At 43.0% G+C, this 27,948-nt stretch overlaps 1 protein-coding gene across 4 annotated transcripts; it reads right to left on the reverse strand.

Moving 5' to 3' along the window:
* Window positions 1-27,896, reverse strand: REST (RE1 silencing transcription factor). 4 transcript variants are annotated; one of them, XM_526617.8, is made up of 4 exons: window positions 27,553-27,896; window positions 24,248-25,154; window positions 15,978-16,061; window positions 1-6,010 (listed from the first exon to the last, which is right to left on the reverse strand). In XM_526617.8, the coding sequence occupies exons 2-4, from the start codon at window positions 25,143-25,145 to the stop codon at window positions 3,699-3,701; spliced, it is 3,294 nt and encodes a 1,097-aa protein (XP_526617.5). In that variant the 5' UTR covers window positions 25,146-25,154; window positions 27,553-27,896; the 3' UTR covers window positions 1-3,698. The 4 variants fall into 4 exon arrangements, with proteins under 4 accessions (XP_526617.5, XP_009446121.3, XP_003310418.3 ...); XM_009447846.5 differs by lacking the exon at window positions 27,553-27,896 and adding an exon at window positions 26,179-27,024; XM_003310370.6 differs by lacking the exon at window positions 27,553-27,896 and adding an exon at window positions 26,727-26,883.
* Between the last annotated feature and the right edge of the window lie 52 nt (window positions 27,897-27,948).

Raw genomic sequence — 27,948 nt, forward strand, 5'->3', positions numbered from 1 at the left:
TGGTTTTTAAAACTTTATTTCAACATAACTATGCTTACAGAAATACACTCATATTGGTTAATAGAATGCAATTTAAGTTTAACTTATCCTACATAATTTGGACCAAAAACTTGGTACATGGTTTAGGATTTTTAAAAAGGATTTGCAATCTGGTTTATTTTTATCTATTACAAATGTATAAAAGATCTTCCATCAAATGCTGCTAAAGAAGGCAGCAAGAACCTTGAGAAATTTACCTTTGGTTTGCCTCAGAAAAATAACACATATTGCACTGCTTAAGTTTATAAAATTGGTGCAACAAAACATTGTTGTAATGTTTCAATGCCAGTTTAGAAAGTTCAATAACTAATGGATATGGAAGGGACTGGGAGGGAACCTATGTACACATGTGAAACTGTAAAAGCTATCTGATTTAGTTAATATTGCATGTAGATTGTAAATCTACACAAACCAAGATTCAGATAATTTCTTCAATCTGAATTAACACTATCTGTTCACTTCATCTGCTGAGGTCAACCAGGAAACTAGGAACACCAGCTGTAAGTTTTTCTGACTTATGTAAAAAAGAAACTTAACTTTCTTCCTCAGCTTATCAGTCCAGAAGTGACAGTATACTACAGGCAAGGTATTCCTTCCATTGTCAACATTCATAGGGTGACATGCAATGAGGTCTACTTGGGTTTTAATTTGTATCAGCACTCATATGCAAAACAGTCTCCAAAGTTAATTACCACATGACTTTAGAAGTGACTCTAAAAAATAAAATGGCCCTTCTTAGAAGACTAGAGCAAAAGATCCAGCCATAGTTATAAGCCTTATTAAAAAAAAAAAAAAATGCAGCCCTTTGTGAATTACACAACTAAAAAAAAAAGTAGCCCCAGAATAAGAAGCAGCTCTGAAAAGAGGAAAAAATATAACTTAAAATATCTTGAAAACCAATGTGAATACAGGTTCAAAAGATAGTTAAGAGATTCATTTTCATAAGACTACCTAAGATTAAGGCTTATAATATATGCTAGTATTTCAAGTTTATCACTAATTACTAAACATCAATTTACAAATAACATGTTCAATTTTTGTTCTTTTATCCAAAGGGAAAATTCTAGGCTAAATTCTATCCAGTGTGGGGGAGGGGGACTAGAAAATAAAAAAGTTTCAAACAGTTCCATGCAAACATCACATTTTTCAAATGGAAGAACTTCCAACTGGACCAGAAGTTCATACTGCTAATGTACTTTTCATCGAAACAATTTTTAGTAAGTACAAATACATGGCATTAAGGTTCAGAACCTAATATAGGCCTGACAATCAAGTCCTTATTTTCTGGAGGAAGGCCTGAAGTCCAATCAATTTCCAGTAACAATGTTTTTACAAATCAATTTAATAATAAGGGGTTTTAATTTCCTTCATGTTTTTGTTTTTAGCATTCTAGTCTCAAGACTAGATTAGAAGTTAGCTCAATTCCCCAAAAGGCAAATGGTTTTTCTTTGCAGTATGAAAGAATCCACAAAAAAACCTCTTCCCCAAACTAATTCCCAATAACCAATCTGTGCTTAAGATGTATCTTTTTCTATACAATGTAAACGGTAACTTAGGTAAAATGTACCCATGAACATTAAAACTAGTCATTAGAAAGACTTAACTAGCTTCATAATTTAAGTTTTAAAACATAAATATTTGCAGCTTGATCTTCTGTTGACAATGATTGTCGGAGCCTAGAATTCAACATTTACAATGTCCATTCATGCACACAAAACACATACCATTATCACACAACTTACTCCTCATGTCTTAAGAGAAGAATCTTCTGCTTCTTTAAATCTTTGGCCTCCCAGTCAATGCCATGTTCAAACAACTTTTAACTCAAACTTCACTCTCAGATTTTTAACAAGCTTTCCACCCACACGTTATTAATGCTTTTCCTAATCTTTCATGTTGTACTGCCAAATCTGAAACCTGCCTCAAAGAGATCATCAGATTTTTTAAAAATGAAATATAAAGTGGTTATTTCAAAACGGAGTATGGGAGGTCAGAATTCAAGATTCCCTAATGGGATCATATTTTATTTTACTGCAATGAATGACTGCTATCAGTAAGAAAAATCCTCTATTGGATTCTTTCACACTCTTTGGCAACTGGCCAAAGAACCTACAAAAATGTTTTGGAGTACATGCCCTTTTTCATACAAAGTGCCCTCATAGGAACACCAGGATAGCTGCAATTCATTTGAGGCCTCACCTATAGAAAGAGGCTATCACACAGACAGCCAGGACACCCACCAGTTTGTGGAGATCCCTGAGAAAGTATGGTTTTAAAAAATCTGGACTGTACTTGTTTCACCAGCCTTTTTCACTGTATAGGAAAGTTGCAGCTGGTCTACCAGCACTCATACTACCTTTCTTATCCTAGGTTTGCCGCGTAATAGCTATGGCTTTGGAATCTCCCAAGTGATATTCTATAAAACTTGAAGGAATAATTATACCTCCTAATTCCAGGTTTGTAGTTTCCAAATATCACTTACAGTTCTCTTTATTGTAAAGTAGCCATATGAACACCAACCATCTATGAGAAAAGGTTCTCCTCAAACATTTAACACTCTACAATTAGGAATTAGCTGTACCAAAACACATGAAAAAAAAAACTGATGGTTGGTATTTGAGATAAAAATTTGTTCGATATGCAACCTAGTGGTTTATTTATTGCAAAATCAAAACTGATAGCTGTGAATTTACTACATCCATTCGAAATAAATAAGTTATATGAAATACAGATTCTGGCATAGATATAAGATGTAAAAATCAAAATCAATAGATTGAACCTGCATATTTCATTTGCTCACAAACTTGCACACACTATTATTCTGCAAAATAGACAACGGCAGCAAAGAAAAAGAAAACTGCCCTTTTGCAAACAAGTCTAAAAGCATCCCTCCAAAGACGCCAAACAAAATAAACATGCATATATATACGTATAAAGTGTTACTGTTCAACACAAATGCTATTTCTAGGAAAAATTTAACTGCATAGGCAAAAAAACATAAACAGAAACCAAAAGAAAAAAAAATGTGCAACATCTTAAGCCATTAAAGCACCAAAATAAAAAACACACCAAAATCACTGTTTTTATGACGATTAACATACACAAATAAAAAATATTGATCAAAACTCAGGAAGTAAATACTTGGACTGATAGAATGTCTATTGCTGGGGGAATTTTTCTTCAATTTAAATGTCTTCTCATTTCTAAAAAAAAAAAAAATCTTAAAGTGCTAACTTTATATAAAGCAGGCAAATTCTTCAAGTAATTTGCTATTAAGTAAGCCAATTTTTTATAGATCTCAATAAAAAACGAAGAATAAACTAAAGTGAAACAGGAAGATAAGACATGGAGAAAAAAATGACAAGTTGTAGCTGGACAAAGCAATAAAATGCTGTTATACCATCTTAGCCTTCTAATTTCAATTAAACACATAAGCTAACAGATATCTGCTGGTTTAGTACACTAACTCTCTTAGATTTACTAAAATTTACACAACAATCAACAGGTATACATAAAAAGTCCTAAGGAAAAGAATGCCACTTAAAAATCAACATCAGATACTAATTAAAGCAATCTTAAAAGGTTGTCTGCTATTATAAATGAATATAAAATGTAATATACCTTACAAACTAAGAACTGAAACCTTGTTCAAAGTTTCATTACTCCTGCCCTTGAGCTGCTTCTTCAAGATAGTACACATTAACCAAATGGCGATTGAGGTGTTTGCTGTAATCTTTTCCCTTTCTGAAAGAACGATCACAGAAGATACAAACAAAATCTCCCTTAGCCGCTTTGACTGCCAAGGCTTCCTTTGCATTTTTTCTGCTAGATTCTTGTGGAACTGGCCGAGCCCCATGCAATCCAGAATCATCACTACCCTCTGACATGTTGTCACTTAGGTCACTTCCTTCATGGCTGTGGATGCCTTCATCTTCATCAATTTCCTGAGACTCATTTGCTGCCATTGTAGCAGGAGGTGATGCCAGTGCAGTTTTGGACACTGCTTCACGTTCTTCTACAGCTGAAGGGGGAAGCATTGGTGAAACTGGTTCTTCAACTGTTGAATTTATACCAGTGAGATTCTCTCTTGTGTTCTGATCAGTGTCCATTTTCATTTCACAAACTATACTGTCAGTCTGATGTTTACCATTTAAAGTTTCACCCTCTGGCGTATTCAAGTTTTGTCCAGAGGATGAAATATGGGTAGATTCGTTGATATTAGCAGCAAGACCAGGTAGGCTCTCATCTGCCTCTTCTGCTCCTACTTTCTGAAGAGGGGCTTCTTTATTTCCTTCACCTGTGTTGAGTAATTTTTGGTCTCCTGATGCCTCTTCTCTTAAATTTTCCTTTGGCAGTGGTGGTGATGGTGGTGAGAGATCCTCTGTGCTTACACTTTCCTTTAGAAGCCAGCTATCTTTAACAGGCACTAAGCCAACTTCAATAAGGACTTGCTCCTTCCGTGCCCTTTCACTCTGCATGTTAGACTTTTCCTTTTTATCTTTTCGGAGAGGAGACTTTTTGGAAATTGGCTCCATGTGAAGGGGAGGCTCTCTGGGAGGAGGTGGCTCCCTCTGAGCAGGCTCCTTCTGAACCACCCCCATGGGAGGAGACAACTCCATCTGAACAGGCTCCTTCTGGACCACCCCTATGGGAGGAGACAGCTCCATCTGAACAGGCTCCTTCTGGACCACCTCCATGGGAGGAGACAGCTCCATCTGAACAGGCTCCTTCTGGACCACCTGCATGGGAGGAGACAGCTCCATCTGAACAGGCTCCTTCTGGACCACCTGCATGGGAGCAGATTCTACCTGGGCAACCTCCATCTGAGCAGGTTCCATGGGAGCAGACCCCATTTGGGCAACCTCCGTCTGAGCAGTCTCCATGGGAGGAGGCAGCTCCATGTGAGCAGGTACCATTTGGGCACCCACCATCTGAGCAGGCTCCACGGGAGGCAGCAGCTCCTTCTGAGCAGGCCCCTCCTGAACCACCTCCATCTGAACAGGCTCGTCATGAGCAGGCCGTATCTGGGCACCCTCCATCTGAGCAGGCTCCATGGGAGGTGGCGGCTCCAGCTGAACGGGCCCCTTCTGAACCGCCTCTGTGGGAGCAGGCCCCATCTGAGGAGGGTCCATCTGAGCAGATCCCTTCTCAACAGGTTCCTTCTGAGGAGGCTTACTGCTTTTCTTACTTGATTTATTTTTCAGAGTTTTCTTCTTTGTACTTTTTTTCATGCAAGTATTTTGCTTTTTATTCTCCTCCACTTTGCTGTCACCCTTTGGCACTTCCTGACTATTATTTTTGGATTTGCTTTCTACCTTCTTTTTCTTTTTTGTTGAAGATTCCTCATCATTCACAGGACCATGTAAAGAATGGGTGTCAACTTCCAGCTTCCTTTTGCTTTTCTTAGTTTTACTGAATTTTTCTGAATTGCTTCCTGTATGCACATCCATCTCTTTCATCTCTGTTACTGATTTTCGAGTTCTGGTAGTCACCTGGATCACTGACACATTATTAGAAGGCTTTTTCTCTTTTGAGACATCTCTTTTCTCTGCTTTGACGGACTTTTCGTTTTTCTTTCCAGCCACATCCCCTTTTATTTTTGTTTGTTCTATTTCTGCTTTTTCATTGGTAATATTATCAGGCAAGTCAGCCTCTCGTTTTTTGGTTTTCTTTAGTTTCACTTTTGAGACATCCATTGTTTTATTAGGACAAGTAGGATGCTTAGATTTGAAGTGATACTGTAGATTACACTTCTTGGAAGCTGCATAGTCACATACAGGGCAATTGAACTGCCGTGGGTTCACATGTAGCTCTACATGTTTTTTGAAGTTGCTTCTATCTGCTGTTTTGTAATCACAGTGTGGGCAATTAAGAGGTTTAGGCCCATTGTGAACCTGTCTTGCATGGCGGGTTACTTCATGTTGATTAGAGGCCACATAACTGCACTGATCACATTTAAATGGCTTCTCACCTGAAGGCAAATCAAAAGTATGAGAGAAGACATAGATTAAGACAAATTCAAGATTAAAATATAAAGAACTGTATATGTAAAGTAACAACAAAGACTATTTAAAATGCTGTATCATGCACCTTACATTTACCATATTTATTTGTATAACATTTCTCTATCCCTTGACATTGATTCTCAAAAGAGAGGAATAAATCTCAGTTAACCACAAGCTTCAAAAAAGTGCAAGTTAGAGTCCTCAAGCACTACTAAAGAACAGAGATTCTTTAAGACATACACATATTGGCAAAGTTCAATTGGGCTCTGGATGTTAATTTGGGGGAAAATTATCAACTTAAAAATTTTTTTGTGTGTTTAGTTAAATGCCTAATGGAGTAGAAAATAAAATTCTGGCCAGGTGCAGTGGCTCACGACTATAACCTCAACTCTCTGGGAGGCCATGGCAGAAGGACTGCTTGAGCCCAGGAATTAGAGAACAACCTGAGCAAAATAAATAAAAACAAAATTAACTTTGGGAGGCCAAGGTGGGCGGATACCTTGAGGCCAGGAGTTTGAAACCAGCCTGGCCAACATGGTGAAACCCCATCTCTACTAAAAATACAAAAAAAAATTAGCTGGGCGTGGTGTTGCACACCAGTAATCCCACCTACTCAGGAGGCTGAGACATGAGAATTGCTTTAACCCAGGAGGCAGAGGTTGCAGTGAGCTGAGATCGCACTACTTCACTCCAGCCTAGGTGACAGCGAGACTGTGTCTCAAAGAAAAAAAAAAAAAAATTAGCCAGGCATAGTGGAGTGCACCTGTAGTCCTAGCTACTCGGGAGGCAAAGGCGGGAGGACCGCTTAAGCCCAGGAATTTGAAGTAGCAGTGAGTTGTGAATGTGCTACTGAACTCCAACCTGGGCAACAGAGCAAGGCACTGTCTCAAAAATAAATCAATACATAAAATTCCCAGCCAGGCGCGGTAGCTCACACCTGTAAATCCCAGCACTTTGGGAGGCCAAGGCAGGTGGATCACCTGAGGTCAGGAGTTCAAGGCAAGCCTGGCCAACATAGTAAAACCCCATCTCTACTAAAAATACAAAAAAATTTAGCTGGGCGTGGTGTTGCATGCCAGTAATCCCACCTACTAGGGAGGCTGAGACACGAGAATTGCTTTAACTCAGGAGGCGGAGGTTGCAGTCAGCTGAGATCCCACCACTTCACTTCAGCCTGGGCGACAGTAAGACTCTGTCTCACAAAAAAAAAAAAAAAGAAAAAAAAAAAAATTAGCCAGGCATGGTGGAGTGCACCTGCAGTCCCAGCTACTTGGGAGGCAAAGGTGGGAGGACCACTTAAGCCCAGGAATCTGAAGTAGTATGGAGTTGTGAATGTGTTACTGTACTCCAACCTGGGCAACAGGGCAAGGCCCTGTCTCAAAAATACATCAATAAATAAAATTCCTAGCCAGGTGTGGTGGCTCACACCTGTAATCCCAGCACTTTGGGAGGCGAAGGCAGTGGATCACCTGAGGTCAGGAGTTCAAGACCAGCCTGGCCAACATGGTGAAACCCTGTTTCTACTAAAAATACGAAAAATTAGCCGGGTGTAGTGGCAGATGCCTGTAATCCCAGCTACTCGGGAGGCTGAAGAAGGAGAATTGCTTGAACCCAGAAGGCGAGATTACAGTGAGCCAAGATCGCACCACTGCACTACAGCCTGGGCGACAAGAGCGAAACTTCGTCTCAAAAATAAATAAAAATAAAATAAAATTCCCATACTCCCTCCACCCTAAATTTCTTATGGTAAATCTTAAGAAAAATATCTTTCACTCTGGGCGATACTCCCAGATCCTAGGTGCAAAAGTTTTGAAATTCTGCTTTAGCCTGAGCAAAGGCTTTTTCTTGAAATTTAATCCTTCTGTCCGTCATGGCAAGAGCTGAGTAAATTTTCACTTAGCAAACTTCCTGTGCTAGCATTGCTATTTTAAAGCAAAAATATAGGCCAAGGTAATTATTCAGAAAACTTTCTTGATTTTCCCCCCACCTTTCTATAAAATACGTAAAGGAACTAGGTAATGAGAAGTGGCACACAAATAGATATGGTATGTAAAATAAGCAAAGTCACAATCACTGATACATAAAAAACCAGAACCCCCACCCCCAAATTAAAGGCATAAGAGTAATACATTCTACCTGAATACATACCCATCTAGATCACACTCTAGTAAATATTACCAAATGGTATCCATACCCCACTGGTCCAATGGAATGCATAGTAGAAAAACGGAAATTGACATTTATGAAAATTCATCTCAAACATTCTCAAATTCATATCAAATCGTACTAAAATTTTTCATAAAGCAAAACTCAGACATTAGGTAAAACCATGTAGATGTTAAGTTTTACATGATTAGAAAATGCCTGGTGATAAAATAATCACCTTATCCAGGTAGTCAAATTAGATATTCAGCTGACTGGACAATTCTTCTCCATGTTGGTCTACTAACGGATTTACAAATATGCAAGTTTCTACAACATGCTACATTACTCTATACCTGGTTCTCTCCAGTGAATGATTTAAATGGAGACAAACATTTTAACATACGTGGACATAGAATGTAGAAAGATAGGTAGCATAAGGCCTAAGAACTTCTAGATAGAGCTAGACCGTCTGGGAGATAAAACATGAGCTCTGCAAGTTGCTCACTCTGAGACTTTGAGCAAAGTCCTGAAACCTCTCTAGAGTTCAATTTCTTTCTTTTTTTTTTTCTTGAGATGGAGTTTCACTCTTGTTGCCCAGTCTGGAGTGCAATGGCGCGATCTCGGCTCACTGCAACCTCCGCCTCCCAGGTTCAAGCGATTCTCCTGCCTCACCTTCCCTAGTAGCTGGGATTACAGGCATGTGCCACTAAGCCTGGCTAATTTTGTATTTTTAGTAGAGACGGGATTTCTCCATGTTGATCTGGCTGGTCTCGAACTCCTGATCTCAGGTGATCCACCCTCCTCGGCCTCCCAAAGTGCTGGGATTACAGGCGTGAGCCACCGCGCCCGGCCTCAATTTCATCTATAAAATACTCTCTAAGTGTTGTGAGCTATAAATAATCTAATCTATGTAAAGTCCTTAACATGGAGCAGACAGCAAGAACTCAAAATGTGTTACCTATAATTGTTCACTTTTGGAACCAACTGGTAACTTTGAGTATGGATAAATAAAAGGGAAGACTCAGCCGGGCGCGGTGGGTCACGCCTGTAATCCCAAAACTTTGGGAGGCATTTTTGTAAAAATATAAAATTTGGGGAGGCATTTTGTAAAAATACAAAAAAATTAGCTAGGCGTGGTGACGCATGCCTATAGTCCCAGCTACTTGGGAGGCTGAGGCAGGAGAATCCCTTGAACCCGGGAGGCAGAGGGTGCAGTGAGCCAAGATCGCACTACTGTACTCCAGCCTGGGCAACAGAGCAAGACTCCATCTCAAAAAAATAAATAAATAAAAAAGGCTGGGCGCAGTGGCTCACGCCTGTAATCCCAGCACTTTGGGAAGCCGAGGCAGGCGAATCAAGAGGTCAGGAGTTGGAGACCAGGAGTTGGAGACCAGTCTGGCCAATATGGTGAAACCCCATCTCTACTAAAGATACAAAAACTTAGCCAGGCGTGGTGGTGCATGCCTATAATCCCAGCTACTCGGGAGGCTGAGGCAGGAGAATCACTTGAACCCAGGAGGCGGAGGTTACAGTGAGCTGAAATCGTGCCATTGCACTCCAGCCTGGACGACAGGGTGAAACTCCATCTCAATCAATCGATCAATCAAGGGGAAGACTCTTACGTATCCTGTCTTTCCTACATTATGAGTAAATAGATAAGTGGAATTTATCTCTTCTCTTCATATTTACACACTAATAAAATAATTATAATTAAAATAGCACCATTTTATAACTCTAATGAATAAGGAGATCTATATAGCAAGTATGCATCAATCAAGGTACAAGGGTCCACCTAAGGAATGGTGAACGGAAAGGGAGGATGCAGAAATTTTCTGTTTAAAATTTGATGGCATGATTTATTTGCTCCGTTCTTTTTCTCCCGTAATTTTTACTTTATTGCCATTAAATCTTGCTTATATTAAAATATATTCATCAAGATTTTCTAATTAGTACCTACCTGAATATTAATTTTTGCCCTGTACAAACAATTTTAAATTCTTTTTCCCAATTCTAGTAACAGGTTTTCTTCTTTATAAATCTGCCAATTGTCTGTTTTATGCCTCCGAAATGAATTTATAGGTGTAAGCCAAGACAAAAGGGGAAAGAGTTCTGCAAGCTTTACACATATGCATCAAAAATATTCTTAGAAGAATGGCCAGGCATAGTGGTTCACACCCACAAACCTAGCACTTTTGGGAGGATGAGGTGAGGAAGATTGCTTGAGCTAAGGAGGTTGAGACCAGTCTGGGCAACCTAGTGAGACCCTGTGTACAAAAAAATTTTTAAATTAGCCACATGTTGTAGCACAAGCCTACAGTGCCACCTACTCCAGAGGCTGAGGTGGGAGGATCGTTTGAGCCTAGGAGGTTAAAGCCGCAGTGAAAAATACACAAATACAAGCCTCTCAATTTTTAAGTTTTTAAATTAATTCCCTTAAAAATAAAAACAAAACAAAACAAAAACCAAGAGAGAATGGCAAAGAAATTTTTTTTTTTTTTTTTTTTGAGACTGAGTCTCGCTCAGCCGCCCAGGCTGGAGTGCAATGGCGCAATCTCGGCTCACTGCAACCACCGTCTCCCGGGTTCAAGTGATTCTCCTGTCTCAGCCTCCGGAGTAGCTGGGATTACAGGCACCCGCCATCATGCCAGGCTAATTTTTGTATTTTAGCAGAGATGGGGTACCACCATGTTGGCCAGCCTGGTCTTGAACTTCTGACCTCAGATGATCCGCTCACCGTGGTTTCCCAAAGCGCTAGGATTACAGGTGTGAACAACCGTGCACAGCCGGCAAAGAAAAGTTTTAAGTAAAAAGTAATGGCGGCATACAATACATTACCAGCAATAAAATGAAGTCCAATAACGCAACATGGATAAATCTCAAGAACATTTTATACAAGAATGTTCTGAAACTAGGCGCAGTGGCTCATGCCTGTACTCCTAGCACTTTGGTAGGGTGAGGCAAGTGGATCGCTTGAGCCCAGGAGTTCAAAACCAGCCTGGGCCAACATAGTAAGACTCCATCTCTACAAAAAAGAAAGAAAAAAAAAAACAGGCATGGTAGCGTACACCTGTGGTCCCAGCTACTTGGGAGGTTAAGGTGGCAGGACTGCCTGAGCCCAAGAGGTTTAGACAGCTGTAACTGCACCCACTGCACTCCACCCTGGGTGACAGAGTGAGATCCCACTTCAAACAAACAAATTCTATAATGTTCTTTGGTAGGAGACAGAATATCATCCAGGGGAAAGACTGGGTGGAAAGGGCAAGGTGTTTCTGAGCAGAAATATTCCATCTCTTGTTCTTGAGTGATAATCAAATAGGTGAAAGCATAGTCACTGAGCTGTACACTACAGACCTGTGCATTTTTAAATTTCTAAATTATATCTCAATAAAATAGTTTTTAAAATTTATTCTACAAAGACTCTCAAGCCATCACAATATCTTTCAAACAATCCCAGCTATTTAAAATAGTCCCTTGGCACCAACGTTATCAATAGAAAAAAATAAAACATGTTTGTCTGGGCACAGTGACTCAAACCTGTAATCCCAACACTTTGGGAGGCTGAGACAAGAGAACTGCTTGAGGCCAGGAGTTTGAGGCCAGCCTGGGCAACACAGCAAGACCCAGTCTCCATAGAAAGAAATAGGATATTGGCCGGGTGTGGTGGCTCACGCCTGTACCTGTAATCCCAGCACTTTGGGAGGCTGAGGCAGGCGGATCATGAGGTCAGGAGATCGAGACTATCCTGGCTAACATGGTGAAACCCCGTCTCTACTAAAAATACAAAAAATTAGCCTGGCATGGTGGCACGAGCCTGTAGTCCCAGATACTAGGGAGGCTGAGGCAGGAGAATCGCTTGAACCTAGGAGGTGGAGGTTGCAGTGAGCCGAGGTCGCACCATTGCACTCCAGCCTGGGCGACAGCAAGACTCAGTCTCAATAAATAAATAAATACGATATTTAAATAAAAATAATAGTTCCAGCCAGGCGCGGTAACTCATGCCTGTAATTCCAGCACTTTGGGAGGCTGAGGTGGGTGGATCAACACCTCTACTAAAAATACAAAAATCAGCCAGGCATGGTGGCGGGCGCCTGTAATTTCAGCTACACAGGAGGCTGAGGAAGATTCTATAGCTTGAACCCGGGAGGTAGAAGTTGCAGTGAGCCGAGATCGCACCATTGTACTCTAGCTGGGTGACAAGAGCGAAACTGTCTCAAAAATAATAATAATAATAATAGTCCCCAATTAGGTGGAGCGGTGGCATGTGCCAGTAGACCTAGCTACTCAGGAGACTGAGGCAAGAGGATGGCTTGAGCCTAGGCATATGAAGTTGCAGTGAGGCATGATCGCATCACTGCATTCCAGCCTGTGCAGCAGAGTCCCCAACTCCAAAAACAACAACAACAAAATTACTTATTTGTGAGCTTGTATCCTATAATATGTAATCTGAAACTCAGTATCTTCGTAGTACTAAGATTGGAGACAGCAAATACTTGTTTTTACTATTCAGCATACATACAATAGCTAGTGGCTACTACTAGTTTTTAAGACACCATTAAAATACTTGCTATACTGTAACAGCAAATACTAAAAATCATCTTTAAAATACAGCAGGCAAAACTCAAAACATTTTGCAAACCCAAATACAACTGTTTCAGTCAAAGATTATTAACTGGTGTAAAACACCATAAACATTTAAACAGTGACAAGACAAAGTATTACCAATTGACCAAAAGGATAAAAGTATGTAGTCATTCTAAATGCAGTGACCTAACATTGTATTAATGGGTCAACCACATGTGACTTTAAATGAGGCATATCATTTGCGAGAAAGATTATCAAGCATTTAAATTTAATTTCCAGTTTACAATACAATGGACAGGAGAAAAGCTAAATGACACCATGAGAAAACAAGTGGACATATCCAGAAGGAAGGACATTCTACAGGAAAAAAGGTCGTATTTTTTTCAATGCCCTACATTCCCCAACTGTAAAATGGGGATAATAGAACTCATGCAACATAAAATATTTATGAAGACTAAAACTAGTTAACTAATATAAAGCTCTTGGCCGGGAGCAGTGGCTCACGCCTGTAATCCCAGCACGTTGGGAGGCTGAGGCAGGCGGATCACCTGACATCAGGAGTTCGAGACCAGGCTGGTCAACATGGTGAAACCTCATCTCTACTAAAAATACAAAATTAGCTGGGTGTGCTGGCGCATGCCTGTAATCCCAGCTACTTGGGAGGTTGAGGCAGGAAAATCGCTTGAACCTGGGAGACGGAGGTTGCAGTGAGCTGCGATCACACCATTGTATTCCAGCCTGGGCAACAAGAGCGAAACTCCATCTCAGAAATAAAAAAAAAAAGTAATAATAATAATAATAATAATACAAAGCTCTCAAATATTTTACTAAAAAGCTAGTACAACTATCAACAGGACATGATGCTTACCTCCAAAGTCTGAGATTGCATCCACATTACCATCAGAGAATGAAACCAAAAAACACCCAAAAATAATAAAACCAGGTTTGTGGTTAAGTGGCACCACTCAATGGCTTAGATTTAGGAAAAAAACACTCAAAGTACATTAGCGTGACAAGCACGCAGGGTCAAGAAAGGCTAGCAAGTATACTATAGGACACCTTCATAGCTGTTCAAATAAATCAGAATCTGTGACATAATCAAGTCTTATTATCAAGTCTTGTTACTAACTCATGGCAGCAATGTCCAGTAGAAATATAATGCGTATCACACATGTAATCTTAAATTTTCTAGTAGTCATACCACAAAGGTAAAAAGGAAACAGTTAAAATTAATTTTATTACTTTTTAAAGCCAATGTATACAATAATTTTGCCATATGATCAACTTGAAAAATAAATATTTAACATTCTTTATTTTTTCTCTAACCTGCTTCAGAGAAAGATAGTCTTTTCTTCATACTGTTTGAAATCTGTGGCCGGGCGCGGTGGCTCACACCTGTAATCCCAGCACTTTGGGAGGCCAAGATGTGCAGACCACTTTAGGCCAGGAGTTCGAGACCAAGCTGACCAACATGGCGAAACCCCATCTCTACTAAAATTACAAAAATTAGCTGGGTATGGTGGCACATGCCTGTAATCCCAGCTACTGGGGAGGCTGAGGCATGAGAATTGCTTGAACCCAGGAGGCAGAGGTTGCAGTGAGCTGAGATCCACACCACTGCACTCCAGTCTGGGGGATACAGCAAGACTCTGTCTCAACAGAAAAAAAATAATAATAAAATAAAATTTTAAAAATCTGGTAAGTACATATTTTATAAGTATCAATTCAAACTACTAATGTTTCGAAAGCTTAATAGCCACATGTGGCTAGTGGCTACTCAACTGAATAGCACAGATCTAAGCTAATTATTAACTTAAGGGAGATGGGTCTACATAGGCTTTTGTAACAGCAAGATTTAAGATACTTTTCCCACAGGGACATACATTCTAAATCTGTATTCTAATTAGAAGTGGTAGTTCGGCCAGGCATGGTGGCTCATGACTGTAATCCCAGTACTTTGGGAGGCCAAAGTGGGTGGATCATGAGGTCAGGAGTTCGAGACCAGCCTGACCAACATGGTGAAACCCCGTCTCTACTAAAAATACAAGAATCAGCCGGGCGTGGTGGTGCGCACCTGTAATCCCAGCTATTCAGGAGGCTGAGGCAGGAGAATCGCTTGAACCCGGGAGGCGGAGGTTGCGGTGAGCTGAGATCGCACTACTGCACTCCAGCCTAGACGACAGAGCAAGACTCCGTCTCCAAAAAAAATATAAAAATAAAAAGTAAAAGTGGTAGTTCACCAAGAGTCAATCAGGGCTACCCATTCAAGCAAGACCACCAATGCTAACATTACTTTTTAACTTGGCCACTTGAATACTTTGATAATAGTGATTTTTCGAGATAGAGTTTCGCTCTTGATGGCGTGATCTCGGCTTACAACCTCTGCCTCCTAAAGTTCAAGCAATTCTCTTGCCTCAGCCTACTGAGCAGCTGGGATTACAGGCATGCGCCACCACGCCTGGCTAATTTTGTATTTTTAGTAGAGACAGGATTTCTCCATGTTGGTCAAGCTAGTCTCAAACTCCCCGCCTCAGGTGATCCGCCCACGTTGGCCTCCCAAAGTGCTGGGATTTAGGGCGTGAGCCACCATGCTGGCCAGCAGGGACTAATTCTGAGTGGTGATGGTGATTGTTTCAGTCACTGGAGTGGACGAATCTCTCATGTTATAGTCCTATACTCTTAATACAGCTTAATAAACTGGCATCCTAGATTGTCTATCATTTTCTTTTTCAAGCTAAACTTTTGCAGTCAGTCCTCAAAAGCTCGACCAAACCTTGAAACAGAACAAACCTTAATTTCAGGACCTGAGAAGCTAAGAAGGAATCCCTGACACTTGTCAACCACACATTGTGACTCTCAGCTTTATACTGTTAGGAGAAATATGAGAAGTAGGAGTTAAAAGATCAATCAGTCTTGGTCTACACTAGTTTAACTTTTGTTGGAGTCACGGAACGCTTCAAAGATTTGATAAGAATTAAGGCCCCTCCTCCCAGAAAAAGTGTACACAAAAATTCCATTTTCAGGAGGTCCACCTTTGGATTCCATGTTAGGAATCCCCAGATTGATGGAATACTGATTTTTAAATTCTGACTTCTAAATTATATTAAAAATAAATAATAAGTAAATGACTCGGTTACAAGTCTAAAAGAATTTCCTTAAAATGGTCATTTACTGAAAATGATAGAAAAGTTCCGATTTCTTACCAACCTGAATGAGTACGCATATGTCTAGTTAGATGAGTCTTCTGAGAACTTGAGTAAGGACAAAGTTCACATTTATATGGGCGTTCTCCTGCAAAATTTCAATAATATAAGAGTGTTTAAATGTCACGAAATAAGCCAAATACAATTCTCACTAACAATGCAACAATGTTCAGCGCTCAGCACATTTTAACAAGAATTTTTTTTTCCTATTTCTGGCAAAAAGATCAATTTATCATGTATTTAAAATGTAAGTTATTTATTTCAGAAACTATGACTACATTATTTTGGCTTTGCTGACAAGAAAACAACATTGACTTTCCGAATTCTCACAGCCCTTTTAATTTTCACAGTGATACTGCATGTTAATACATTAAGTAGTGATAAGTAAAAAACTATCTTGATAAGGTACAAAGCATTTTTGTTATATTAAGAATCACCTTTTAAAAAATCTACCTGAACTGTCTGATGCTATTAACGCCGGTTTTTGGGTTTTTTTTTTAACTTGTAAATGATGAATCTACTACCATTTGAAAGTGTTAGCTTAAAACAATACTTCTGAGTGAGAATGTAATTGCTTTATGCTAAAAATTTTCAAGTGGTAGAGTTCCAGACCAGCCTGGGCAACACAGCAATACCTCATTTCTAAAAATTTATTTTAAAAACTAGCCTGGGGCTGGGCACGGTGGCTCACGCCTGAAATCCCAGCACTTTGGGAGGCTGAGGCTGGTTGGTACGTGCCTGTTGTCCCAGCTACTCGGGAGGCTGAGTGAGACTTCGTCTCGTTTAAAAAAAAAAAAAAAATAGCCTGGGCTGAGCATGGGGATTGTGGCCCCTGACTGTAACCCCAACACTTTGGGAGGCCAAGACAGGCCCATCATTTGAGCCCAGGAGTTCAAGACTAGCCTGGGCAACATAGCAAGACCTCCTCTCTACAAAAAACAGAAAAATTAGCCAGGCGTGGTGGCGCATGCCTGTGGTCCCAGCTACTTGGGAGGCTGAGATGGGAGGATTGCTTGAGCCCAAGGACGAGGCTGGTGTGAGCCATGATTGTACCACCGTGCTCCAGCCTGGCTGAAAGTGAGACCCTGTAGTCTCACTTGGGAGGCTGAGGCGGGAGGATCACTTGAGCCCAGAGTTTGAGGCTGCAATGAGCTATGACGGCACCACTATACTCCAACCTGGAGTACAGAGAGAGCCTGTCTCTAAAAATAAAAATAAAAAACACTAAGCTAAAAAGAAAAATTTAAGAGAAGGTCATCAATTTTCTTTTTATTGTTTTTTATGAGACAGGGTCTCGCTCTGTTGCCCAGACTGGAGTGTGGTGGCGTGAACGTAGCTTCTGCAGCCTGGACCTCCCGGGCTCAACAGATCCTCCCACTTCAGCCTCCTAAGTAGCTGGGACCATAGGCGTGTGCCACCAAGTCCAGCTAATTTTTTTTTTTTTTTTGGTAGAGACCAGGTTTTGCCATGTTGCCCAGACTGGTCTCGAACTTCTGGGCTCAAGCAATCCGCCTATATTGGCCTCCCAAAGTGCTGGGATTACAGGCATGAGCCACCATGCCCAACCAGTCATCAATTTTTAAAACAAATTATAAAAGCCACAGGGACTGAAGACTAGAGGCCAGTGATTTAATACTGAAGAATTTAAGACTCAAAGGTAGGAAACGTATATTCTTTTTAGACATGGCTGTCAACAACAAAACAAGCCTTTTTTTTTTTTTTTTTTTGAGACGGAGTCTCACTCTGTTGCCCATGCTGGAGTGCACTGGTGAGATCTCGGCTCACTGCAAGCTATGCCTCCTGGGTTCACACCATTCTCCTGCCTCAGCCTCCCGAGTAGCTGGGACTACAGGCACCCGCCACCATGCCCGGCTAATTTTTTGGTATTTTTAGCAGAGACTGGGTTTCACCTTGTTAGCCAGGATGGTCTCGATCTCCTGACCTCGTGATCCACTCACCTCAGCCTCCCAAAGTGCTGGGATTACAGGCACGAGCCGCCACACCCGGCAAAACAAGCTTTTTAAAAAAGGTATACAATTTGTTTTAATATAGTCTCCAAACACAAGATAATTATGACCTTGGTAAAGCTACTAAAACACTGTTTCCCCATCTGTAAAAGTAACAGAATCTTCATTTCCTGTAATTGCAAAAGCTTAAATAATACATGCAGAGCATTTAACACTGTATCTGGCACATAGTAAAGCCCTCAATAAATGTAAGCTATCAATTTCGTCTAAGACAGAAACAAATGTGTCTAATAAAATAAGGAAAAGGTGGTACACAGAAAAAAGAACAGGCCAGGCATGGTGGCTCATGCCTGTAATCCCAGCACTTTGAGAGGTAGGCGGATCATTTGAGCCCAGAAGGCTGAGGCTTCAGTGAGCCGTGACCACACCACTGCACTCCACACAGGGCAACAGAGCGAGACCCTGTCTTAAAACAAAAAACAAACAACAACAAAAAGAATGGTGATAGATGGGAAATGTGTTCCTCATAACTATTCTGCTGTAATTCGCTGGTAGCTACGTATTAGCTGTAAAGAGTTGGTAGCAACAGAATGCCTACCTTATGACCTGGAACAATTAAGATAGTTTTATGTTAATGGAATTCTGTAAAAAAAAGATTTACAAATAGCCAATAAACACATGAAAAGATGAACATTATCATTAGCCGTGAGGGAAATGCAAATCAAAACCACAAGGAGATGAAGACTTCATATCCACTAAGATAGCTGTAATCACAAAGACAGATGTTAACAGTATTATTGCTAAGGATGTGCTGAAATTGGAACCCTCACACATTGCTGGTGGGATTGTAAAATGGCATGGCTAATTTGGAAAACAGTTTGGCAATTACCCAAAATGTTGCTATTATACTGCCCCACAATCTCACGCTTAGGTATATATCCAAAAGAAACAAAAACATACGTCCACACATAACTTAAACATGAATATTCATAGCAGCATTATTCAGACTGCTTATTATGATTCCACTTATGTGAAATATTCAGAACAGGCCAATATATAGTGAACTGCATATGTAAACTGTATCTCAATAAAGTTGGAAAAAATTAAATACCACTGCAGATAAACTTGAAGAATCAAAGATAATTTACTTTTAAATTCTTTTATTTTATTATTATTATTTTTTGAGACGCAGTCTCGCTCTGTCGCCCAGGCTGGAGTGCAGTGGCGCGATCTTGGCTCACTGCAACCTCTGCCTCTCGGGTTCAAGTGATTCTCCTGCCTCAGCCTCCCGAGAAGCTGGGACTACAGGCTAAGTTTTGTATTTTTAGTAGAGACAGGGTTTCACCATGCCAACCAGACTGGTCTCAAACTCCCAACCTCAGGTGATCTGCCTGCCTCCCAAGGTGCTGGGATTACAGGCATGAGCCATCTCGCCCAGCCTGCTTTTAAATTCTTTACAACAGATTACTTTATCTGTGTAATTCCACAAACTAGGCATAACTCTCCTCCAGAAAGCTTAGTTACCTACTGATTTTTCAGTTACACATACAGGCAAAAAGGTTTTCTTTAAAAGTAGATTTTGTGAACTAGTTAAATATCAAAACCACTAAACTAAAGAGGTCAACCAGAATGAAAGTCCCCAGCTCCCCCCAACCCTTTTGGTGGAGGTTGCAGTGAGTCGAGATTGCTGAACTTTAAATGCTACTTGTTTTGTTTGTTTTTGAGACAGAGTCTCACTCTGTCCCCCAGGCTGGAGTGCAGTTGCACAATCTCGACTCACTGCAACCTCCACCTCCCAGGTTCAAGCGATTCTCCTGCCTCATCCTCCCAAAGTGCTAGGATTACAGGCGTGAGCCATCATGGAACGGCTATAAATGATACTTGTATATGACCTTGGGAACATCACTTCAGCCTTTTAAATCTGAAGTTTTCCCCTGTGTAAACGCGAACTATCATCACAGATGCTATTTTCCTCAATGGATTGTTCTGAAGATTAGCACAGAATAGAAGGGCACAAGAAACACAATTAAGCCCATTAAGTCAATCAGAAAACTCGGCTACTTACTAATGCAAGTGGAAATGAGAAGTAATTCCTGAACACTATCAATTTAAGTGATTCCTGTCTTTTCTCTCTCTACTCTTCCGCACCAGATGAGTTTATTTTCCATAATTTTCAGAACTATCCATTTAATACCAGAGATACTTTCAGAATTTACATAATCAAAATATTAACCTTCAATCTATACATCACCAAATTGTTTTAAAATGTAAAAAAGGCCAGGTTTGGTGGCTCACGCTTGTAATTCCAGCACCTTGAGAGGCCGAGGTCAGCTGATCACAAGGTCAGGAGGTCGAGACCAGCCTGGCCAACATGGTGAAACGCTGTCTCTACTAAAAATTTTTTTAAAAATTAGCTGGGCGTGGTGGCACGCACCTGTAATCCCAGCTCCTCGGGAGGCTGAGGCAGGAGAATCACTTAAGCCCTGGAGGCGGAGGTTGCAGTGAACAGAGATCACGCCATTGCACTCCAGCCTGAGCAACAGAGCAAGACTCCATCTCAAAAAATATATATATATACACACACACACACACACACACACACATAAAAAATTGGCCAGGCGTGGGGGCTCACGCCTGTAATCTTTGGGAGGCCGCGGCGGGTGGATCACTTGAGGCCGGGAGTTCGAGACCAGCCTGGCCAACATGGAGAAACCCTGTCTCTACTAAAAATACAAAATTAGCAGGTGTGGTGGCGCATGCCTGGAATCCCAGCTACTCAGGAGGCTGAGGCAGGATAATTGCTTGTACCTGGGAGGCGGAGGTTGCAGTGAGCCGAGATTGCACCACTGCACTCCACCCTGGGCGACAAGAGTAAAACTCTGTCTCAAAAAAAAAAAAAAAAGTAAAAAAAAAAAAAATCAGAATGAAGGTAATACCGGGGAAAAATAAGCATTAAGACCAAATAAACCAGGCCACGCTTGGTGGCTCAGGCCTATAATCCCAGCACTTCAGGAGGCTGAGGTGGGCAGACCACCTGAGGTCAGGAGTTCAAGACTAGCCTGGCCAACACGGTGAAACCACATCTCTACTGAAAATACAAAAATTAGCGGGGCATGGTGGAAGGCACCTGTAATCCCAGCTAAATGAATATGGTGTACTTATTTATGAGTTTAGTATATATGATGGCTGGGATTTAAGATATTGTAGGTAAGGCTGGTTTAGTCTAACAGTCTGTCTAATTCAAACTGTCAAGTGATTAATGGGGTTGTGTCCCCAGGTAACTTTCATTTCCTACTCTATGTATTTTTGTAATGCTTGACCTTTACTTCTGAAATCGAATGGTTTCAAAGCATCGAGACAATCAATCACAGCTTATGACAAATTCCAAAGGGACTACAAATTCTTTTACTGGACTAAATTTTAAAGCATTCAACACATGAGCCATCCATCTGCTGGGGCTTAGCAATCCTGTAAGAGGTCACACTCTTGTAATAGAATTTCACCTGCAAGTTTTATTGTTTAAGCCTACCAGTTAATAGTTTTAAGTATCTGGGATATAAAAAATAAGTAAATAAAATAAATTTTTAAAAATTAAGTCGCTGGATACGGTGGCTCACACCCATAATCCCAGCACTTTGGGAGGCTAAGGGCAGATTACTTGAGCTCAGGAGTTACGGACCAACCTGGGCAACATGGCGAAACCCTGTCTCTACCATACAAGTATCAGCCAGGTGTGGTGGCATGCGTCTGTGGTCCCAGCTACCTGGGGGACTGAGGCGAGAGGGTCACAAGTCCAGGAGGTCAAGGCTGCAGTGAGCAGTGATCTCACCACTGCACTCCAGGATGGGTGACAAAGTAAAACTATCTCAAAAAAAAAATGGGCCAGGCGCGATGGCTCACGCCTGTAATCCCAGCACTTTGGGAGGCCGAGGCAGATCACGAGGTCAGGAGTTCGAGACTAGCCTGGCCAACATAGTGAAACCCCATCTCTACTAAAAAAACAAAAAATTAGCTAGGCATGGTGGTGGGCACCTATAATCCCAGCTAATGGGGAGGCTGAGGCATGAGAATCGCTTGAACCTGGGAGGTGGAGGTTGTAGTGAGCCGAGATCGCGTCACTGCACTCCAGCCTGGGGCATAGAGGGAGATCCTATCTCCAAAACAAAACAAAACAAAAATTAAGTCTACCACTCCACTTAAAGCAGCATCAATTCCCCTCCTCAGTGTCCCCTTTACCAGTGGGGTTCAGTCCTGGCAAGTGCCAACTCCTGTAAGAGGAGACCTGAGGCAAACAGCATCCCACACCCCCTATTCATTTGTGACCCCAAGAGTAGAGTACTGGATTATTCTCTATCCATTCATCAGGATCCAAATGTACGAATTCTTACCAGGAAAATGTAACAGAAATGTCCAAATGAGCTACCAACAGTTAAAAACATTTATTTGAAAAATGAGGCCCCTCAATTACAATATTTAAAACCCAATTTAAATTTTAAAAAATTAGGGTGTGGTAGGGCACATCTGTAGTCCCAGTTACTTTGGAGGTTGAGATGGGAGGACTGCCTGAACCCAGGAGGTAGAGGCTGTGGTGAGCTGTGATCACACCACTGCCTGGGCTCCAGGGTGAGACTCCATCTCAAATAAATCAATAAATGAATAAATAAATCCAATTAAAAAAACTACAGTGAACAGCAGCTGAATAAAACCCAATTTAAAAGTGAATGACTAGTGTGCACAGTGGCTCAGGCCTATAATCCCAACACTTGGGAAGACTGAGGCAGGAGGATCACTTGAGGCCAGGTGTTCAAGACCAGCCTGGGCAACATAGTGAGACCCCCCCCATCTCCACAAAAAGAAATTAAAAAAAAAAAAAAAAAAAAAACAGTTTCGGCCGGGTGCGGTAGCCCACCCCTATAATCCCAGCAATTTAGGAGGCCAAAGTGAGTAGATCACCTGAGGTCAGGAGTTTGAGACCAGCCTGGCCAACATGGCAAAACCCCATCTCTACTAAAAATACAAAAATTAGCCAGGGGTGGCACTCACGCCTGTAATCCCAGCATTCTGGGAAGCTGAGGTGGGCGGATCACGAGGTCAGGAGTTCAAGACCAGCCTGGGCAACATGGTGAAACCCCGTCTCTACTAAAAATACAAAATCAGCTGGGTGTGGTGGTGGGCACCTATAGTCCCAGCTACTCGGGAGGCTGAGGCAGGAGAACTGCTTGAACCTGGGAGACAGAGGTTGCAGTGAGCCAAGACCATGCCACTGCACTCCAGCCTCGGCAACAGAGCCAGACTCCGTCTCAAAAAAAAAAAATTAGCCAGGCACGGTGGTGGGTGCCTGTAATCCCAGCTACTCGGGAGGCTGAGCCAGGGAGGCTGAGGCAAGATAATCACTTGATCCCTGAGGCAGAGGTTACACTGAGCTGAGATCTTGCCACTGCACTCCAGCCTGGGCGACAAAGCCAGACTGTCTCAAAAAAAAAAAAAAAAAAAAAAAAAAAAAAGTTTCAACTTTTTGTATACAGTTGCGCTTAGTATCAGTTCAAACACCCTAAACATAATTGTCTGAAAAATACATTTTCTACAAGTGTTTGCTTTCATAGGAAAATAGTTTCAATTGGTGATAATCCCACCCACCTTTTAAAAACTACCTTCTCACATTTCTTTTTTGTGGACAAAGACAAGTTGTTCCATTTAGGAACTCAATGCTATAAGTCAAATGTTTTAAAGTTTGAGGCTTTTGTTAAGTGGGCATGTGCAAGGTTAATCACTGAGTTTTCCTTTTTATATAAGCCCTCAATTTCTTTCAGAAACTACACTGCATCTTCAATGTGTTCACTGTCACAGAAATAAATACACAAACTTTTTTTTTTCTGTTTTCTTTTTGAGACGGGGGTCTTTCCACGTTTCCCAGACTGGTCTAGAACTTCTGGGCTCAGGCAGTCCTTCCGCCTCGGCCTCCCGAGGTGCTGGGATTACAGGCGTGAGCCACCATGCACGGCCAGTCTAACTTGCTGAAGGTAAATCCCAAGTTAGGATATGTACTTTAGTAAGACCACAGTAAGATCTCTTGGCTGTTCCTCTGTGCTTTACATGTAACTTCACATAATCCTCCCAACCTAGATATTGTTACTCCATGGAGAAATTTCTGAACAAAGAGGTTAAACAACTTGTGCAAGGTCACAAAGATAGCAAAATGGAACCTGGATTTGAACCAGAGTCCTTTTTCTCAAGCACTACTTAACTAACCACTCAAGTAACAATCAGAAAAGAGAACTGAACTTATGGACTAGAAAGCTTCTCTTACCTGTATGAGTTCTAACATGCTGAACATAATTGTTTTTTCTGTCTGAAAAATAGTTGCATTTTCCACATGTGTATACTTTCCTTGGAAAATGGTTTCTTAAATGTTTCCTCCAGTGATACTCGCTCACTGTTGTGTATGTGCAAATGATGCACTTGTAGACTCGCTCATTATCCCCAGCTCTGGTGTGGTGTTTCAGGTGTGCTGTATAGTGATCATATCGATTGGTATTGTAGCCGCAGCGGTCACAGCGAATGGGGCCCTTGGAGAAATCTCCCTCTTCTGCAGTGGAAGAGCCAGATTCCCTGGCTTTTGCCTGCTTCTCTGCACTCTCTTCCACAAAAAATTTCTTAGCACTGTGAACTCTGATGTGATGCACAAACTGTTCTTCAGATTCTGCTTCATATTGGCATGGCTTACAGCGAAAGGGTTTGGTCTTTGAGCTCTTGCCTTTGTCCTCCGCTCCAGGTGTTTCAGGGGGAAGATCTTTATTTGAACTGTAAATCTCTGGAGCACCTGATGCCTCAAATACAGGCTGAGGTTCTACGACGCTGAGTTCCAAACTTCTCAGTTCCATGTTTTCCAGTCCATGAGGTTCACCTTTTATTTCAGCAGACTCTTCAAGTCCTTCTCCTTCTTCACTATCTGAAAAGTTGTTATCCCCAACAGGCATCAGTTCTGCCATCTGTCTTTCTTCACCGACCAGGTAATCACAGCAGCTGCCATTTACCTCCCCAGTTAAGGCCACATTTGCCAGCATAATAAGCTGAGGTGCGGCCAGTTCAGCTTTGGAAAGGTCATGCAAGTCATACATGTCGTTAGTCAGGGCCATTCCAATGTTGCCACTGCTGGTAAACAGCCCTCCTCCTCCAGAAGACTGCCCCATTACCTGGGTGGCCATAACTGTATTCTGAATTAAAAACAAAACAAAACAAGAGCACCAGTTTAAACACTACTGTTACTGGCTTAAAACCATATCGCTGTAATTCTTCATAACTTAAAAATTTTCCAGTATGATCTTTATAACTCAGTAAACTTCATCGCCTATTAAAAACAAATCTTTAAAATAGTTAATTCCCAATAGTCTACTGCAATCACCAAAAAAAAATTTCTACTATCCCTATAAAACAATTCTACCAATTGTTTGCACAACTCATTCATCATTCAGCCACCGGCATGTGGTGCCTCCTCAAGCACTTTTAATTGTTCTGGTGGGGATAAAAAGTAACCTTCATTTTTACTGTTAAAATTATTTTAAAAATTCAAAACATGAGTAGTAAATTATTGTCCTCCCAACTCTTCCCCCCTTCAACAGTTCAATGGTCTGAATCAGAAAGCCCAGAAATCCACAAGCCATTCAGTGCATTTATTAAGTACACAAACACATCTGGAAAGTACAAGCCTGTAATAATTGTTCAACTTAATTGGATTTCGCATGAACTCAACTAACTCCAAAAGAATAAACTACTGTGAAAAAGTAGCAGTCAGTCCCTTAATTTTTCGACAACTCCACAGGCTTAAAAGAAAAAACATTTATGGACCCCTTTTCTTGTGAAAAAGGAAGTTTGATTTATTCAAAACTTCACAAATAAAAATTAATAAGCTTATTTTTCTGCAGGCTGAAGTTCCACAACACTGAATTCCAAGCTTTTCAATACGAATAAAATCATCGTGCAACTCAACTCGACAATCAGCAACTTTCTTGCATTGTGCTTGACTTGGCCTACTTGCCTAGTGGAAGCCATTACAAGATCACCTTCTTCAAAACAAGTTGGGCTTTCTAAATGCTACGTTACTTCTCAATCTAAAAGGAAGTGTTCACTCGCAAATTAAAAAAAGTAAGAAGTTCTAAGAAAATAAAGTTAAACCGAAAATACAAAAAGTAACCCGCTTCACCCAAGTGTATAAACACAAACCGGTTTAGTTCTACGTACCAACAAAAGTTGGAAGCAAATGCCATCACAGAAAACAGAGGGCGAAGGCTGTCCCGGGGCTGAACAGCCCAAGCTATTGGGTAATTTGGCCCAACATCGACTTTTCTAATTGCTCCCTAACCCCTAACTGCCACCCCAAATGGAATTTTAACGATTGTTAGGAAGACCGTCCAGGCACAGCCCGAAAGCCCAACGTGCTGCACGAATTCCTCCGTGCTGCTGCCACCAGCGCCTGCCTCGGCGGCGGCATTCCTAACTGAAATAGGCATTCGGCCATTTTCTCAAAATACCAAACACAAAGCAGCTCTTTGCAAACTCGGGCGCTCTCGCTTCCTCTCGCCTCGGCCCGCTCACTGCACACATTTACACACCAACTCGCGGGAGTCGCCCCGACACTCGTCCTGAGCCTTTTCCTGCGCTCTCCAACACTAAAACGGGGGAGGGGATCAAGCTCCGGGCGCTGTTTGGCCGGAACCAGTCCTCCCCGAGTCCAGGCAGCCCCCTCCCCAGCCCTAGGGCCCCCGTCCCGGGAGAGGACGGAAAGTTACCGCGCAGCCGGCGTCCGGGCTTCTCCGACCGCCCCCGGGCCCCTCCGACCGCCCCGGGGCTCGCCCAACGCCCAGGGCCGGGGAGGCTCCGCGGGCGCCCTCGCGAGGCGTCGGGCTCCGAGCGCCGGAGGGGGCCCCCACGCGGGCCAGCCGCCACCCCCGCGCCCCGGAAGTTTGCGAACTTCACTCCCCCACGGCGCCCGGCAGGACGCGCGCCCCAGCCCCGCCAGCTCCAGCGGTCGGGTGGCCGGACGCGGGGGCCAGCGGCGCCGGACGGCCGAAGCGCAGAAATCGCTGTCCAGCCCCGCAGGCGGAACCGCCCGGGCCCCGGGGCTGACTCAACCCGCCCGGCCGCACTCAACGGCGCCTTCCGGCGACAGGGAGAGGCCCTGGGGGAGGGGGCCAGGAGGGCCGCGGGCCGGCGCGGGGCTGCGGTGGGACCCGGGGGCAGGAGGAGGAAGCAGAGGAAGTTTCAGGACTAGGGGCCCGAGCAGCTCCGCTCCTTGGCCTCAAAGGACCTGACTCGGTGGAGCGTCCGGGCCAGCGCGGAGGCGCCGTCCCAGCCTCCAGTGGGGAGGGGGTCCAGGCGACGCGCTGCTCCCAACAAACGCCCCCAGCCCCCGGGCGGCTGCTGTGTAACCCGATCCTGCTCGGCCGCCAGCCCCCGCCCGGCGGGGCCGCCACCGCCGGAGCCACAGTATCTGCAAATCAGCCCTGGACAGCGCCTGACTCCGCGTCCTTCCGCGCCCTCCCCCTCCCGCCACTGCCGCCGCCCGGGCGGCCCTCCCCCACCCTGACCGAGCCCCCAGCCCAGCGCCCCACTTACCGGCCTTCCTCGGTGAGGAGGGGCGGGCGACCCTGAGTCGCCGCTCCTTCTCCGACTACTTTTCTTTGTTGCTGGAGTTTCGGGGGAGAGGTGGGGGAGGGTGGTAAAGTTGGGTGCTGGGGCCGTCGTGGACCAAGAAGGCCCAGGAGTGGGGCTGCAGAGGTTGCTCAGGCCTCCGGGCCTCGCCCTGCCGTCTCGGCTGCCGCAGCCGCCGCCGGGGTCTGGGGCCCCGGGCCTCGGCGGCGCTCGCTCCGCTGCTGCGCCGCGAGCTCGCGGCAGCCGCACATTCCAACACAGGACGCTGCGCCGCGCACCCAGTCCGCGCCGCCGCCGCCGCCGCCGCCGCCGCCGCCACCGCCCGCGGGACACGCCCCCTCCGACGCCCGCGCGCGCCCG

The sequence above is a fragment of the Pan troglodytes genome, chromosome 3, assembly GCF_028858775.2.
Source record: "Pan troglodytes isolate AG18354 chromosome 3, NHGRI_mPanTro3-v2.0_pri, whole genome shotgun sequence".
NCBI lineage: Eukaryota > Metazoa > Chordata > Mammalia > Primates > Hominidae > Pan > Pan troglodytes.

What these genes read in the sequence shown, in the direction of transcription:
- REST (XM_526617.8), bottom strand. Translation starts at nt 25,145, where the DNA reads ATGGCCACCCAGGTAATGGGGCAGTCTTCTGGAGGAGGAGGGCTGTTT. An exon ending in GCATGTTAGAACTCATACAG is followed by an intron (nt 16,062 to 24,247) that starts GTAAGAGAAGCT and finishes GAAATTTTGCAG; the next exon opens with GAGAACGCCCATATAAATGT. An exon ending in ACATATGCGTACTCATTCAG is followed by an intron (nt 6,011 to 15,977) that starts GTTGGTAAGAAA and finishes ATTTGCCTTCAG; the next exon opens with GTGAGAAGCCATTTAAATGT.